This window comes from Macrobrachium rosenbergii, chromosome 5, assembly GCF_040412425.1.
Source record: "Macrobrachium rosenbergii isolate ZJJX-2024 chromosome 5, ASM4041242v1, whole genome shotgun sequence".
Classification (NCBI taxonomy): domain Eukaryota; kingdom Metazoa; phylum Arthropoda; class Malacostraca; order Decapoda; family Palaemonidae; genus Macrobrachium; species Macrobrachium rosenbergii.
In genome coordinates, this window is record NC_089745.1 from 66,658,329 (window position 1) to 66,676,464 (window position 18,136).

The 18,136-nt window shown below is 36.8% G+C and overlaps 1 protein-coding gene across 1 annotated transcript in view; it reads left to right on the forward strand.

Annotated features, from left to right (window-relative positions):
- The window catches only part of LOC136838870 (transforming growth factor-beta receptor-associated protein 1-like), a 213,997-nt gene that overhangs the window by 48,753 nt on the left and 147,108 nt on the right, over nt 1–18,136 (forward strand). Inside the window, exons 3-4 of the mRNA XM_067104535.1 lie at nt 11,237–11,333; nt 11,525–11,710. Coding sequence (XP_066960636.1) covers nt 11,237–11,333; nt 11,525–11,710 — 283 coding nt within the window. The remainder of the gene's footprint in view (nt 1–11,236; nt 11,334–11,524; nt 11,711–18,136) is intronic.

The window sequence follows — 18,136 nt, forward strand, 5'->3', positions numbered from 1 at the left end:
GTCACATAACTTATCTTCCATGCTGTTAAAAGGATTATCCTTGACATAAGAATCATCCCCTTGTGATTAAGTAATGACAAGTGAGAGTTTCTGTAATGCAAGATTGTTATCTGGATACGTCTTTTTCTAGAATTGTGTACGCCTTGGGCCTGAACGAAAATCCTCTATTTCTTGGAGAAGAATCTGTATCATCAGCACCAAGAAGCCTCAATTCGACCTTGCAGTCAATGCCTAATAAAGCATCTGAGAAGCACCTAAATCTGTTGCGTTCATTTCTGTGTAGCATTGAGGTGTGTCCTAAGTGGGACTAATATTCTGAGCTGCTGTTAGCTCTGATAAATAATCCATTTAATTTTATTTTACTTTTGTTGAAACTAGTGTTCCAGTAAGTGTGCTGAATTCATTCATGTGGTTATGAAATAAAAACCTCTATTCTTTGTTAACTGGCAACCTGATCTGTTCGATATCTGTCTTTTAGAGTTAATTTTAGCCTTAATTGACAGAATTACATGGGTCTTAGGTAAAGCAAGGCAATATAAATCCAATTATAACTAATTATTAAACTCATTAGCTGAATGACCCACATAACAGTGGCAAAATCTTGCCATGATCTCATCTCTGTAACTAGCTTTTAGCAATTCCCACAGAGATATAAAGAACTTGGAAAATTAAAAATGAATTAATTCAAAGATAAAGGTCAGATCATATTAATTTCATGCGATATTCTCCCAAGCAAAGAAGGATATAGGCCAAGGCAAGTAATATTAACATCATTGTTATATGAACAAGATAGAGTAGGTAGGAAAGTGCAATAAATGAGCAGCATTTACAATTTATGAATAGGAAAAGAAAAAGAAAAGATACCATGTCAGGCAGCCGCATTCCAGTCAAGGCTGTGGTGGAGTTACTGAGTCAGATTTATTATTTTGCTGTTTGCCAGCCAACAAGTAATGCATAATATTAAATTTTTGAACAGGTAGCCTGCTGCATGGCAAAGCAAGGAGAGCGTGTGGCCAGCGCTTCTCTCATATAGTAGGACGGACAATTTCATAAGTCCCTAGGATGTTATCACAAAGCAACCAAGTCAGTCTTAAAAGAGAGAGGTCACTGAATCAGCGTCACGAAGAGAATTACTTTCAGTCGTGTGAAAATCATATTAAATTTCACTTGCTTTTCCAGTAATAACATAAATGATGGTATCAGTGTTTAATTTCATAATTTGCCTTTTACATTAGCGTAAATCAGGCTAGTAAGAACTCGTGTTCATTCCTTTGTATCATGAAGGGCCCCGCAGTGAGCATGGCTGCCAAGTGCAGGAATTAAGTATGACGTGCCTCAAAAAAAAAAAAATCATAGCAAATTTGTTTTCTGTCTTTATAATGTAAAGTAACTGGCATTTGTGGTATTTTGAATTAAAACTTTCATTCCCACATAAGCCTCATGCATTTTATAAGAGGAATTCAAGTGTTATGTTCTTTTTGTATTGTAACAACTTACCAAGCAAGATGGGAGATCGTGTATTCCTCTGCCAAGCGCTGCTACACGCTCCAACCTGCTCGCATAGCCATCAGCTGTTCTTCATCGAAGATGGTATCTTATTTAGTAAATACAAGAAGAGACCAGGTGATATCGAATCTTGCGACGTTCTTCCTCCCTCTTTGGTAGAGAAAGCCATCCACATAATACATATACAGCAAGTCCCTATGCAGGACATGTAGGCATAGAGAGATCCCTAAAGAGGGCACAAGAATAATTTTTTGACTAGGGATGAAAAAAGACATTGTAAAATTCATCACTCAATGCCACATTTGTACTAGCATGAAGAGCCACAGACATACTATTCCCAAGGGTCAAATGTGGCCAGTATTGCCCGTCAAGTTTGCTGGAGTACATGTTAATGTGGTCGGACCCTTCCCCCCAGGGGACGGGCAATTCAGGTATGTGTGTGTGTGATGGTGGATGCATTCGCACAGTACATGCACACGTTTGTGATGGTGGATAAATTGGCGTTATCGGTTGCCAGAGCCTTGAGTTCATTCATGTGAAGATCGGCTGTCCCCGTACATTAATCAGTGATGATGGACGTGAATTCATTAACGAAGTGATAAAAAACCTAATAAGGGATTTGGCTAAGGTATATGGGTAGGTAAAATACCTTATCCAAATCCCTAATTATTGTCCAACAAAAGCAAGTCCCCCAAAGACAAAAGAGTATATGAAGTCCCTTGCCTTGACTGTGACCAATCCTACGTCAGTTTTACAGGTAAATCACCCTCAGAGATTAATACAACTTAAATGTTCAGTAAGGTATGGCCAGTAGAACTCAGCTATTTTCAACCACATAAATAACCATACTCACAGAATAAAATGGAATTTGTCATGTATAATTTTTAGCAGCAGTTGTCGGTTCAAAAGCCAGATGTTAGATCAGCACTGATTAAACAAAGAAATATGATGAACCTCTCAAAAGGAGCTTGGGACTCAGATATTATAGACAAAATCTTCCTCCAGCCTACGATTAAGAAGTTGTCAACTGGCGTGACATAATGGCTGACCTCTGGAACTCTTGGAATAAATACCATTTTTTTGTAACTTATTTCATTCATTACCTGCCTGCTGAGGGAGACAGTTGTTCTGAAATATACAGCATTCACTTTTTGCCTTTTGGCATTTTTATGGGCTCCTTTATTAGATGGAATTCTGAAAACATATATATATTTTAACAGAAAACATATATATATATATATATATATATATATATATATATATATATATATATATATATATATATATATATATATATATATATATATATATATATATATATATATATATACACTGGGTGTTTCAAAATTAGAGCCCCCTCCACAGAACAAATGGAAAGTTATGGAGTTTTCTGCTATAGCCTATCTCCAAGTACATTATTTTAAGTTTCTATTAGGCTGTTTTTCATTTTACATTTCTAGTATTTTCAGGCTGAGTGATGGAGTTAGATACAGCCATGACTAACGACTCGGAGGAAATCAGATGGATTGACCGAATCCGGGCTATAACCTTCAGAGAGGTCAGGGATGCTGGTGCATCTTTCATTTCACATTCCTGGATAGCTAAATACATTAAAAGAGATTAATCCTTTGTTAAAAGAAACTGGAACAAAAATCCATATGACTGTCATCGCGAAAAGAGTGAGAATCGTGGAAGGCCTGAAGTCCTATCTCAGGAGTCAAAAGACATCATAGCTGAGGCAGTGGGTAGACCAAGAAAGTCTTCATGTAAATTGGTGCTTGAACTAGAAACAAAAAGGGGAGAGAAAAGAAGTTATAGTGCTGTATATCGTGAGTTGAAAAAATTTGGTATCAGCCATTTCATGTTATCAGCAAGCCCAACAGAGAGAAGATGGTACATGGTTTTGTGGTTCATTTCTTAAAGATTGGGATGAAGCTGACTTTCTCCATGTTGCCGCATCAGATGAATTCTTCATTTACACGATCAGGAAGCCAAATCATAAAAATGACATCATTTGGGCTGCAAAGTTGGATGATATCAGCAATGACGTGCGCTATCGCCAAGTTGTGAAATTTCCTGAATGTCTGGGAGTTTTTCTCTGTTTCACAGCCAAATGGTTAATGTGGATCATCAAAGAAAAAGGACAGTCATGGAATGGCGAATACTTCAGAGAAACTGTGCTTACTGGTGGAGTATTTCCTTTCCTCAAAGATCCTGAAAATGTGTTATCTGTTGAAGAAGTCACATTTTTGCATGATAAGGCACCATGTTTCAAGGCTCTTCAGACACAGGAGCTACTTCGAAACAGTGGTATCGATTTCTTCTCGTCAAGTGAATTTTCAGGTAGCTCCCCTGACCTTAATGTATGTGAAAACATTGGTAGTATGTTAAAGGATCATGTTGAAGTGCGCCCAGTGAACGATGATGGTATACCAGGCCTCAGCGACCTGCAAAGAGAGGTGACTGAAGTGCTCATGGGAAATGGAGTTTGAGTCTCAGCTTTTTTGCGATTTGCTGAAATCATACCCTTCAAGAATGCAGTCTGTGGTACAGGCAGATGGAGGCCACACAAAATATTAAATACTCAGAGAGAAACTTAAATAAATACCTGTTCTGAATTACTTTTGTTTTTGTCCATATCAATTTTAGTTTATGCTGTAGAGGGGGTTCTAATTTTGAAACTGTATATATATATATATATAATATATATATATATATATATATATATATATATATATATATATATATATATATATATATATATATATATATATATATATATATATATATATATATATATATACATATACATATACATATACATATACATATACATATACATATACACATACACATACACAGGTAGTCCCCGCTTATCAGCAGGGGTTCCATTCCGACAGCATGATGATAAGCAAAAATCGCTGATATGAAAATTTATGATTTTTGGTGCAGGTAAGCCCCGAAAATTGCCAATTTTTGATTATCGGCACCTCTGTTTGGTATGTATCGATGCCAATACATGGTTATTGGTGCCAATAAGTGAAAATCGGCACATATGAGCGCCGAAAATCACAGATTTTTGTCACTAGACAAGCGCTGAAAAACCGAATCGCCGATAACCGAGCCCGCCAATAACCGGGGACTGCCTGTATAATATATATATATAGTATATATATTAATATATATATATACACAGTATATCTATCTATTAATATATATATATTTTATATAAACATCATATATAAATTTCTGACTCACATCAGGATTGAACCCAGGTCTTTCAATTGAAAGGTGAGGGCGCTGCCCACTAGGCCGTACAAGTCATAAAAGAAGTTGGAACCTGAGCGCCACTGCACACAAGGAATCACCTGGGCAAGCTAACTGCTTGCATACCAGCGTGTTTTTCCAGACATCCCGACTCAGAAATGACCCAATTGAATGAAATGCTGTCAATTGGGTCATTGCTGACTCGGGAAGTTGGGGGAAACACGCTGGTAAGCAAGCAGTTAGCTTGCCCAGGTAATTCCTTGTGTGCAGTGGTGCTCAGGTTCCAACTGCTTTTATGACTTGTATAGCCTTGTGGCCAGTGACCTTGCCTAACCTGATGTGAGTCAGAAATTTTTTTCTGTTTCACATGTGATTGTGTGTTGATTATTTCTATATATATTATTATTATTATTATATATATATATGAGGGTAAGTCAAAAAGTTCCAGGAAAAATTCAATATACTCTTTATTTAAGGAAATTCAAACATCATTTTTCTACATATCTACCATCTAACTCTATACACTTTTCAAGGCGCTGTTTCCACCTCTGCAACCCTTCTTTGTAGAAATTTGGGGCCTTTCTATTAAACCATGTTGAAACTGCATGTTTAGCAGCATCCAAAGATTCAAACCGGACTCCTCTTAAGTGTTCCTTGAGTTTTGGGAACAGGAAAAAATCTGAAGGAACAAGATCAGGACTATAAGTAGGATGTGGAAGAGTTTCCCACCTAAATTTCCGTAGGACTTCTCTTGCAACCCTTGATGAATGTGCTGGGCGTTATCATGATGGAACAAAATTCTGCGGTGCAACTTTCCGCGACGTTTTTAGCCAATGCAGTCTTCAGTTTTTGCAAAACACCTTTGTAGTAGTTCCCGGTGATTGTTTTTGTCCTTCAAGGAAATCAATCAAAATCACTCCTTTGGAGTCCCAAAACACTGTTGCCATAACCTTCTGGGCAGATCTCGCCACTTTGAACTTCACTGGTGCAGCTGAACCTCTTGGTAACCATTGCTTTGTTTGAATTTTACTTTCTGGGTCATATTGATGGATCCAAGTTTCATCTCCAGTAACAATCCGGTCAGAAAACTCTGATTCATTTGATTCAATCTTCGTTAAAACTGCAAGAGAAAGTTCAGCTCTTTGATGCAGCTGGTCTTAGCGCAACTAACGCTTTTGGGACCCAACGTGCTGAAAGTTTACTCAAACCAAGATTTTCATTTAAAATTGAAAATGCGGAACCATGGGAGATCCCAGTTTCATTAGCTACCATATCGATAGTAATCCGACGATCTTCATCCACTAGATTCTGCAACAAAGCCACAATTCTTTCATTTTTTACAGTCGATGGTCTTCCCTCTCTTGGGTTGTCTTTGAGGTCCTCCCGACCATCCTTAAATCACTTTATCCAATCATAAACAACTGATTTAGATGGAGAAGAATCTCCATAAACTTGTTGCAAAGCTTCAATAATTTTTCCTGGTTTCCAATCAAGCTTGGTCAGGAACTTGATGTTAGCTCTCATCTCAAAATTTTTATTTTCCATGGGTTCAAGAAGTTACTTTTCTGAAGCAGATGTTAACACCACGGTAGCAAGAGGATGACTGAGGTAACAAGTCTATATGATCACTACATCACAGATAATTGTTTACCAAGTATTTGGGTTGTTTCATTCTTGTGTAAATACATCATTCAACAATTTTTCCTGGAACTTTTGACTTACCCTCGTATATATATATATATATATATATATATATATATATATATATATATATATATATATATATATATATATATATATATATATATATATATATATATATATATATATATATATATATAAATATATATATATATATATATATATACATATATATATATGTGTGTACAGGCAGTCCCCAGTTATCGGTGGGGTTCTGTTTCTGAGGGTGTGATGATAACCGAAAATCGCCGGTAACCGAAAGTTGGCGATTTTCGGGGCTTTTTTGGCGGTTATCGGCGCTGAAAAGCATTATTGGCGCCTCTGTTAGGTGTGTATCAGCACCAATACCCGATTATCAGTGCCGATAAGCGGAAATCGGCGATTTTCGGTGCCAAAAATTGCCGATTTTCGTCGCTAGACAAGCTCCATGAAACCAGATCGCCGTTAACTGGGGACTGCCTGTATATATTTATTTATTTATTTATTTATTTATTTATTTATTTTATGTATTAGCACTGGAATGGACAAATATAATATGGATTTTACCTAGACCTTGCAGAACCACTTATGGTGACTAATCATAATCAATAGAAACACCCTGGTAGATTTCTAATGCCTATATAATTACTGGAAAAAAGGTCTCCACTAAAAGCTCTGATTAATTACAAGATTGTAAATTATTGCACCATTACAGCATGGCAAATGCAAATCAAGCACTCCTACTATTCTTGATAAGCATATCTATGATACAGTTTAACAGCAAATGTAACTACTAAGCTTCCAGAATAAGAAAATTAATTATACAAAATTAAAGCACAATCGTGTTTCCTGAGGGCTCAGGAAACACAATAGGGTCCTTGGACTTGAGTTAAGGAACATCTATCTTGCAATGTGGCAATGTTAACAAGACTGCCTGCTGATGGAAGATTTCCACTAGGCAAGTTGGTTGGGAAGGAGGCAAGGTTAGCGAGATAACATGTATCTGGAAATGGAATAATTCCATATTGTCATTGGAAATCCTCAACCATAAATAAAAAGAAAAAGAGAGAGAGAGAGAGAGAGCACAGACAAAAAATATAATTCCATACAGTTCAAAATCTTTCCTTGAAGATGAGAAGATATAAAAACAGTGCATTAAGTACAGTACATGTCACTCAGAATACCGAACTGTATGAGGAATGATGCATATTGTAAATTTTGTATAATCGTACCTTGAAGACAATTGAAGCAAGCATAATGATGAGGCCCCTCTGGGATTGTGGTGACTTAAAATATTTTAGTCCAGGTCAGAATTGCTCAATTCTGTTGGTATGTAATAGAGTAAATAATAATGTTTCAAACTCATGAGGTTTGGAGTTGGTAGGCTAAGTCAGCTGTGCTTTCAACAACAAATCTTAGAATTTTATAGTTTGTGCTCACACAATGAAACAAAAAGCATAGCGCAATCACTTTAAAAAAAATTCATGTAAGCAACTATTTCCGTACCGTATTAACAATGGTTTCCTATTCTGTAGTGCATATGCAGTGCAATTACACTTGTGCTTCTTTTAAGCACAGAGCTTAGAATTTCAGAGCACATACACATTTAAACAGAATCACTTAAATAAATAATATAAAGAGTATTTTATACATTTGATTAACCCTTAAACGCCGAGCCGCTATTTACAAAAGTGTCTGTCGTATGCCGGCGGCGTTCGGGAGTTAGCGCCGAAGCGGAAAAAGTTTTTTTAAAAAAATCACAGCACACTTAGTTTTTAAGATTAACAGTTCATTTTGGGCTCCTTTTTTGTCATTGCCTGAAGTTTAGTATGCAACCATCAGAAATGAAAAAAAATATCATTATCATATATAAATATTGGAATATATGACAGCGCAAAAAAAAAATTTCATATATAATTGTATACAAATCGCACTGTGAGCAAAATGGTTAAAGCTAATGAGTTATTTTTTTTTTCGTTGTATTATACACTAAATTGCGATGATTTTGGTATATAACAAATTGTAAAACGATCAAAGCAACACAGAGAAAATATTAAAACAAAATGATGCATGAATTCGTAACGCTCGGACATAAAAACAAGTTTTTTCTAAAATTCACCATAAATCGAAATATTGCTCTAGTGACCTCCCATTTGTTGCAAAATGAAGGTAATTGATTGAATATTACTAGACTCTAAGTGTTTTAACTTACAATTGCAGTTTTCGACCATATGGGTCGAGTTAAAGTTGACCGAAGGTCAAATTTTTTCCATTTATTGTGATTTATATGAAAATATTTCAAAACTGATAAAAGCTACAACCATGAGTTATTTTTTGTTGTATTCTACATGATATTGTGCACATTTTCATGTATAACACTTTATGTAAGGCCTAATATAAAATGGTGCGAAAATTACAACAAGATGACTAAAGAAATTCTGAGATTTTCAGCTGAGTTACTGCGAGCGGAGGTAAGGAAAAAGTTTTTTTCAAAAATTCACCATAAATCGAAATATTGTGCTAGAGACTTCCTGTTTGTTGCAAAATGAAGGTAAATGATTGAATGTTACTAGAATGTATGAGTTTTAGCTTACAATTGCGTTTTTCGACCGTTTTGGTCGAGTCAAAGTTGACCGAAGGTTGAAATTTTGGCACTTGTCGTGATTTATATGAAAATATTCCAAAACTGATAAAAGCTACAAACATGAGTTATTTTTTTATGTATTCTACATGAAATTGTGCACCTTTTCATATATAAAACTTTATGTAACAGCTAATATAAAATGGTGCAAACATTACGACAAAGTGACTAAAGAATTTCTGAGATTTTTGGTCGAGTTACCGCGCTTGGACGTAAGGAAAATTTTTTTAAATTCACCATAAATCGAAATATTGTGCTAGAGACTTCCAATTTGTTGCAAAATGAAGGTAAATGATTGAATATTACTAGAATGTAAGAGTTTTAGCTTAAAATTGCGTTTTTCTACCATTTCGGTCGAGTCAAAGTTGACCGAAGGTTGAAATTTTGGCACTTATCGTGATTTATATGAAAATATTTCCAAACTGATAAAAGCTACAACCATGAGTTATTTTTTTTGTATTTTACATGAAATTGCGCACATTTTAATATATAAAACTTTATGTAATGGCTAATATAAAATGGTGTAAAAATTACGACAAAGTGACGAAAGAATTTCTGAGATTTTCGGCCGAGTTACCGCGCGGACGCAAGGAAAAAGTTTTTTTCAAAATTTCACCATAAATCGAAATATTGTGCTAGAGACTTCCAGTTGGTTGAAAAATGAAGGTAAATGATTGAATATTACTAGAATGTAAGAGTTTTAGCTTACAATTGTGTTTTTCGACCATTTCGGTTGAATCAAAGTTGACCGAAGGTTAAAATTTTGGCACTTATCGTGATTTATATGAAAATATTTCAAAACTTATAAAAGCTACAACCATGGGTTGTTTTTTGTATTCTACATGAAATTGTGCACATTTTCATATATAAAACTTTATGGAACGGCTAATATAAAATGGTGCAAAAATTATGACAAAGTGACGAAAGAATTTGTGAGATGCGTCGCTGATGCTCTGTAGTGCGAGAAGAAAGAAATTCGCTCATGCGCGGCTGGCTAACGCTTGTAAACAAAACAACAGTATGATCGTGAACTCCCAGCATCCCTCAAGGCGCGTGATTTAAAATCTTTCGCAAACTAGGCCTATAACTATTTTTCCGCAAATATTTAAAAAAAAATTTTGTAGTCGATGTACCGTACGTCCACTCGGCACCTGACAGACAATTTTAGTCAACGTACGATACGTCCATTCGGCGTTTAAGGGTTAACAATGATTTACAGTAGCGTGATTGCTACAATTTTAGTCAACGTACGATACGTCCATTCGGCGTTTAAGGGTTAACAGTGATTTACAGTAGCGTGATTGCCTATCCTGAAATTCAGGTACAGTACAGTACTTGAATGCATGCATGCACTTACACTTTATTTAACCAGACTTCTGAGACTTTCTGAGCTTATGATTACTGGACAAACACAGAGGGACACTTTCACTTTTAAAAAATTACTTTTCAAGCATAAATTTCATAATGTACATTTGGTACATTACATAATGTAACTATATTGAACACTGCAGTTAAAACTTTTAGTGCTGGAGGGAAAATAACCATACATACTCTACTTGAAAAGCAAAAAACACAAATTTACAAAATATCATTTCCTGGTTTTATGGACTCTACTATACATCCAGTAAGTTGAGATCCATTAAGTTATGGTGCTAGTAGACTACTTTCTTAATGGTTAGTTTATCAAATCTTCTCACCAACTTTCTTAAAAGGTCTAGACCAAAATTGTAAGCTCTGAGTAGCTTACCGTAAAAAAAAAGCTATTTGAGAATCCTAAAGTGGAACAAAGGTACAAAAGTATCAAGTAGGAAGAAGAAAGAACATGAACTCCTTAGGAAAAAGAAAGAAACCAGAATGAAATGAGACTGACTGACAAGATGTGGGATCATTAGACTGAAGAGAGGTTAGAAAAGGTCATCTTACTTGAAGGGGATTTCTCACTTCAGAGAACAAAATCATCTTGGTAGATGCTCAATCATTTTCCACTGATAATTGATATTGGCTGTAGTAAGGCAAGGGTATTCTGTCATATGAATATGTAAGTGTTCTGTTTGCATGAAAAACTGAAATTATTTAAAATTTTTATTAAACAACAATTATTCAACAGCAAGACTACGTGGTAATTATAATTTCCTCTTTCAGCCTTGTAGTTCATTATGTGGTTGAAGAGAGGACAAGTGAATCAACGGGAAAAATATTTTATTCAACCAACAAAATATGTCAAAAGAATTTAGGCACGGTAAGTGTTCATAAAAGTTTTGTTTTATTTTCAACAGATTCGATTGTATTTTTAATGGTTCTAGAATTTTTTTATATTTTCATTGTAGTATAATTTCTTAGAATTGACGGCACATTAGGGAATTCTAAAGTAAGATATTAGAAAAGAGTATATGTATTGTAAAGGTACTGAAATCCCCTGTACTCTTACAGAAAAAATCAGTTAACCAACTAAAAACTGCATCTGCCTTGGGTCGACTGATGGTTTTAAGTGATGGAAATCTCTATCTGCTTGATGCTGATGTTCTCAATACAATTGGATCTGGGCCAAAAATCAAGAGTGTGTCTGTCTTTTGTATCAATGAAAACCCAAATACTCTTGATCCCTTCACTGTTCAGGTAAAGTTTTAGTCTTTAAAATTATACAAGAATAATTTTTATATATTCATGCAAAAAGTACTACAAGGCACTTAATAAAAAATGCCTTTTTTTTTTAGAATTTTGCTTAGTAAGATTAAGGCCTTCATTACAAATTAATACACTGTTGGTGCTTAGCCATCAAGTAAGCCCTAAAAGTAAGACTTCATTTTCCACTTGCACTTCATTTTTTATTTGATCTTCATCTGTGTTTGCTCATTAGAGATCTCTAGGTAAAGCTCTTTCAATGCTTATTAGACTATTGTATTTGGAATTGTTTCATTACTGTTGTAATAATCCTGCTGGTAAGTTGTTGTAGTGTACAAAATGTTCACAGGTTTTGTCTTTAAGCTAGAGAGTCATTGTTTTTATTTGTTTTATTTATCTGTGCTCTATGAGTGCACCAGTTTTTTACATATTCTATGAATTATAAGTAGATTCTTCAGTGTGCTTCATTATTGCAAGTTTTTTAAATGGTGATTTTGGTTACTATTGACAAAGAATTATTCACATGTATGCCCTCCTAATTTTATAATCTTCACAATAAATGGGCTACAGGATAAGCAGTTGTTGTTTGTAAATTTACCATATTTTCCAGTGTGTGAAAAACACCTTTTTCTTAAAAATTTACAGCAAATGACCATGCACCCAATAGGCCTTTATCACAGATGAAATGCAGTGCTGAAGGCTTGGCGATAATAGCTAGGGGTAGGAATTATTGTGTGGTTAACTGTAATGCATCTAAAACAGATTTTCAGCCTGTGTTACTTATGTTATTAATGCAAAAATTTTACACAAACAGTCCATATTTTACAAAACGTGTCAAACTTTTAGCAAGAGGTACTTATGATGTGAAAGAATAGCTAGGCACAATTATGGCTGCAGATCAGTGAAGTTCAGAAAATTATAGTTCAATATACCAGCTCTCTCTCTGGTGAGCATAACCTTCACAGGATACAGGGATGTTTTTGTATTGCTTCCACTCCTCACTTAATACCCATCTTGTTTTATAACATTTTTCATTCACATGAATAATGAAAATACTGTATACTGTCCAGTTATTTTGCACATATATAACCTACACCAACAGTAACGAATGCTGAGGTGTTTTCCTGCTCTGTATTACTGTAAATGTTATTTTATACTTTTTTATTTATGTTTTTGTACACAGTAAACCAACTTATGATACACAAAACTTAATACTTAAAATACTAAGTTCAAGTCAGGAGTCAGTCAGGAATCTCAAGATTAAGATGATTTCATTTGTTGCATTCATTCATCCATACTATCATTGCATGTTAAGAAATTTACTTTGTAATTTCTAGACTGTTTTTAACACAAAATTGTTCCTACAAGAATTTAAACATTTGCTTTTATGCAGGAGTATGGAAATGGTTGTTGAAGTCTGTCAGTAACTTAGTACTGTCCTGTATAGACTTCTTATGCCCATGTTCATTGACTAATGATTGATGCTTGTACTTTAGTTTTCCGTTTGCATATGAATGTATGCTTCTTTCTGATTATCTTTATTGTGCAGAATAATAGTGTGGGTTCTGAACAATGGAAATGTGCAGAGAGAGACAGAGTGTGTGTGTGGATGCTTTCTGTGCACCTTTGCTGTAGATCTTCACTGTTTCTGCCCATTTTTGCTTTGGTATGGTTTACCATCTTGATCTTCCCTAAGAGGAATGTGAATGTGCTGGCTGGCCTCCGTCACTACAGAAACACTATGGAAAGAAATGCAGAAAGACCAGGAAGTTTTCACCAGTTTCTTTAAGGGGAAATTCATTGTCTTTGATGCCAGAAAACCTTTTTGGGTCTTCCATGATTGATGCCCTTACTATTTCTTCTGCTGCCTCTTCTTCCCTATCTTTCCTGGTTTGCCAGTCTGAGGAGATATGCAAATTGAGTTGTTCCAGCCTGCATTCTCTGACCATAGTAGCCCAGGTGCAGTTACTTTTAGAACCCCTTTCAGTGGTCTCTGTGACCTGACATTATTATTGTTTGTAGACCACTTAGATTTAGCTAATGGAACTATAACTTCTGAAATTGCTGATCTTACTGCTGTTTCTGCCTAGGAAGTCAACTCTTTTGACCCACCCATCACTGTTGAAGTTCCCACAGGAGAAACTCCTGTTGTTCCTCCTGTTCCTGGTACAGTACTCCAAATTATCATCGAAGAAGAGGAAGAAGGCCTCTTGCAAATGTCTCCCATCACTGAAAGGAGGTGGGAGTGTACACTAAGCTATGCATGAGCTTGCTACTGTAGGCAGAGTTGACTTGGAGGTCCACAAGTATGCTCATTGACCCCTTGTCTTCCCTTCTTTTCAGCAAAACTGCCTTGGACTCTTCCCCTACTGCTTATACTTCTCTGGAAATGTGGAGGTGAGAGTTGGCATTGCCATTAGGTCCCTCGTGTTTGTGCTCTCCAGAACCTGTTCATGGGTCCTGAGGGTTAACACTTACCAGGTTTATGTTATGCAGTACATTACTTCTGAGTATCCCAGGCACTGTTGTGCATACTGATCTTGCACCCACTGAGACTAGGCCCAGTTCTTCTGGATATTTATCAGCTTTTGCATGCATGATAGTACTTGTGCTTGCTCTACAAGGCCTTCTGCTACTTTCACTTTGGTTGTTCATAGGAAAGTACCTAGGTTGAGAGTTATCTGCAACTTGTTCCAGGAGGTCCAAGCATTCTTGACCATAATCACCAAAGCAGTCACCAGGGCAGGCTGGAATGTCAGCTTTGTTTCCTCTGGTAGAGGATCCTTCTTGTCTGTGAGGTCTCTGTTAGGACTTTAGGGCTCTCACTCTACAAAGCCATGATAACTGAGTTGAATAGACTCTTTTGAGGGATTATTGAGCTTATTCATTCTAGGTGACTGTAATACCTTCATTGAACCTGCTTATTCATTCTTGGGGAAATGGCCTTGGCACCTTTATCAAACCTGACCTTGTCAATTTAGTGAATTTTGGGTGTGCCTAAGAAGCAAGACTTATTTTGATGATGCCTTCTCCGCTTGCTAGGGCCCCTGGAGTAGATGAACAGTTTTACTGTATCTGCAGGTTGGAAGGTTCCCTGACTTGTAGCCAATATAGCAAGCTGCCTCCCCCACTGCTGATGTGCCAGTTCTATTTGCTGGAAGATAGTGACAATACTCCCCTTCAAGTTGATTTGCCAATTTGTGGACTGATGAGCAACCTTCCTTTTGCTCTAGTTAGCTAACCTTTGGGAAGACTTTCTAGCAGAGAATGGACATAGTGTGTGACCTCTTTCAACAAGTTTCTTCAGAAAGTAGCCTTAGTCTGCTGAATGGATTGATTTTTTACTGCTTTCTTCTTCATAAGACGTAAGTTTAAGACACCAGTGGAGAATTGGCTTTTTGATAACCAGGACATCTTAATCCACTCTGCAGTCTCCTTCAGTTCCTCTGGTTCTTTGAAGGGAACTCCATCCAAGCTTTTGGGGAAATGATTGTGTGTGCAGTGGCGGGTTGTGGGAAAGCTCAATTGTCATTAAAACCAAAAAGGATGAAGTCTTCCCAGCACTTTCAGCCACCTTTCAGCTCTAGCCCAAAAGGGAAAGAAGGGAGGGGGTTGCTGAGGTAGGTTGTCCTCCTCTCCAACAGCTGTGTGATTTATTTTTCTTGCCTACCTTCTGGATTTTCCCTGAGTTCTTGCCCTCTTAGCAGAGGTGAGTGATGCTGGAGAAGAATGTCCTAGAAGTTGTAGATGATCAGTCCCGTGTCTTTTCCAGTTGACTCTTCCTGGTGGATAAGTTAACTGTAAGTTGGTGGAATGAGATTTTTCAGACTTGGTTCAACATGGAAACAACAGACAGCACAGGGTGACTTCATGATTTCTGTGGACCTGAAGGATGCATAATTTTAGATACCCATCTATCAGGCCCCTGGGAAGTTCATGGACCATTAGGCATTTTCAAAGCCTTTTACTTCAGACTGGTAACAGTCTCTTAGGGATTCATGAGATCACCTTGGTGTCAGCTTGGGGTCACTATCACTGGATAAACCTTCAGCTCTATCTCATTGAGTGGCTGATTCTGGCATCCTTGGAGACAGTTGTTACTGGACAGAGACTCCATTCATGCCTTTTGTCATGATCTGGGGATTAAGATAAATTGGGAGAAGTGAGATCTCATGCCCAAGCAATAGCTGCATGTAAAGTACTTGGGTATGCTGATAGACATGGTAGCAGTGAGAATCTCTCTGTCAGGCTGTCATGTCAACAAGTGTAAAGAGACAGTAGTGACTTCTTGTTGTGGCAGGAGCAACCAGCTAAGCTTTGGCAAGTAATTCTATGTTGACTGTCGTTCCCGGAGAAGCTCATTCATTACAGGTTCTTCCACCAGCGTTCACTAGTGTTGCCTGAAACAACATTGGTTAGCCTCCAGGAATCCTCTATCTCATCGTGTTCACCGTAGTGATGGAGTAGGGGATGATCTGACCTGGTAGCTGGATGACAGGAACCTCTGCAGGGGAGTTCTTAACTTCCAACTCCCAAGGTGCTTCTCCTCTTGGACATACCAAGTGAGGGCTGGGTAGCACACTTGGTGGGACTAGTTACTTTGAGTATGTAGACAAGAGACAACCTTTATCTGTAAATCACTGTCTTGGAGTTATGAGCACCATTGCTGCCCCTGCAAGTATTCCTGGATTGAATGGGCCATTCAGTTCTGTTGATGAGTGACAACACGACTGTCTTGGCATACGTCAATATGCAGGGGGGCCTGATAGCCTTCCTTCTCACTGTCGTTGCTGAGTAAAAGGCCTGAGTGGGTTGTTCACTCTGCCCTTGAACTGTCTGGCAGGCAGTTCTGAACATGAGTAATGTTGAGGTAGGCCAAATCAGTTTCCAGAAGCAAGTTGTATGACTGGAATGGTCTCTAAATCTTTGAGTTGCAGAGAGGCTGTCATTCTTTGAAGACTAACTCAGGAGCTGTATGATCCCATGAGCAGTTTTCAGTTAAAGATCTGACACTTGAGATGTTTTCTGCTAGCATTAGCTTCAGCAAAGTGTGTCAGCAACTAGGGCCTCTTGTATAAAGTCATGCCTTCAAAAGGTTGAGGTTCACTGTTATCCTCGTTGATTCCCGAATGTTTGACAAAGTCTCAGAACCGATTAGTTCCTAACAAGAGATTTGAGAGAAACTGTTGGTGTCATTGTTGATCTTGTGCTCAGTTCAAGCCCTGTTGTGAGTATTGACATGACAAAAAATGCAGAACAGGCCTTTCTGTCATCTTCCTGCATCTTAGCTTCTGTTGATCCTCTCATAGTTGGTCATGGCCAGAATAGTCCCTTTGATAGAGAGAGATTGATAGAGTATAAAAGGACTCAAGGCAAGAGGGCTTTTTCCCTTGCCTCCAGTGATTACCCAGTTTTCCATCACCCTTCTCAAACAGATGTGACAACAGCACACAAACTGGCTAAGGCCCCTATTACTCTTCTTTTTCTGCATTTTAGCAGACATCTCGTAGGTTGTTCCAGAAGACTATTTTGTGTTGCCAAATCGGAGAAATTTGTGGATATTATTGCTGGAAAGCCAAGTGTCTAGTCCTAAGCCTATGTAAAAAGTTTTAGTTCCTTAACCCTCTAACGCCGAGCCTCTATTTACAAAAGTGTCTGCCGTATGCCGGCGGCGTTCGGGAGTTAGTGCCGAAGTGGAAAAAAAGTTTTTTTTCAAAAAATCACAGCACACTTAGTTTTTAAGATTAAGAGTTCATTTTTGGCTCCTTTTTTTGTCATTGCCTGAAGTTTAGTATGCAACCATCAGAAATGAAAAAAATATCATTATCATATATAAATATTGAAATATATGACAGCGCAAAAAAAAAAATTTCATATATAATTGTATACAAATCGCACTGTGAGCAAAACGGTTTAAGCTAACGAGTTATTATTTTTTCTTTGTATTGTACACTAAATTGCAATGATTTTGGTATATAACAAATTGTAAAACGATCAAAGCAACACAGAGAAAATATTATCACAAAATGATGCATGAATTCATAATGTGCAGACGTAAAAAAAATTTTTTTTAGAAAATTCACCATAAATCGAAATATTGTGCTAGAGACTTCCCGTTTGTTGAAAAATGAATGTAATTGATTGATTATTACTAGACTGTAAGTGTTTTAGCTTACAATTGCAGTTTTCGACCATTTTGGTCGAGTTAAAGTTGACCAAAGGTAGAATTTTTTCTATTTATCGTGATTTATATGAAAATATTTCAAAACTGATAAAAGCTACAACCATGAGTTATTTTTTTTGTATTCTACATGAAATTGTGCACATTTTCATATATAAAACTTTATGTAACGACTAATATAAAACAGTGCAAACATTATGACAACGTGACGAAAGAATTTCTGGCGCGGACGTAAGGAA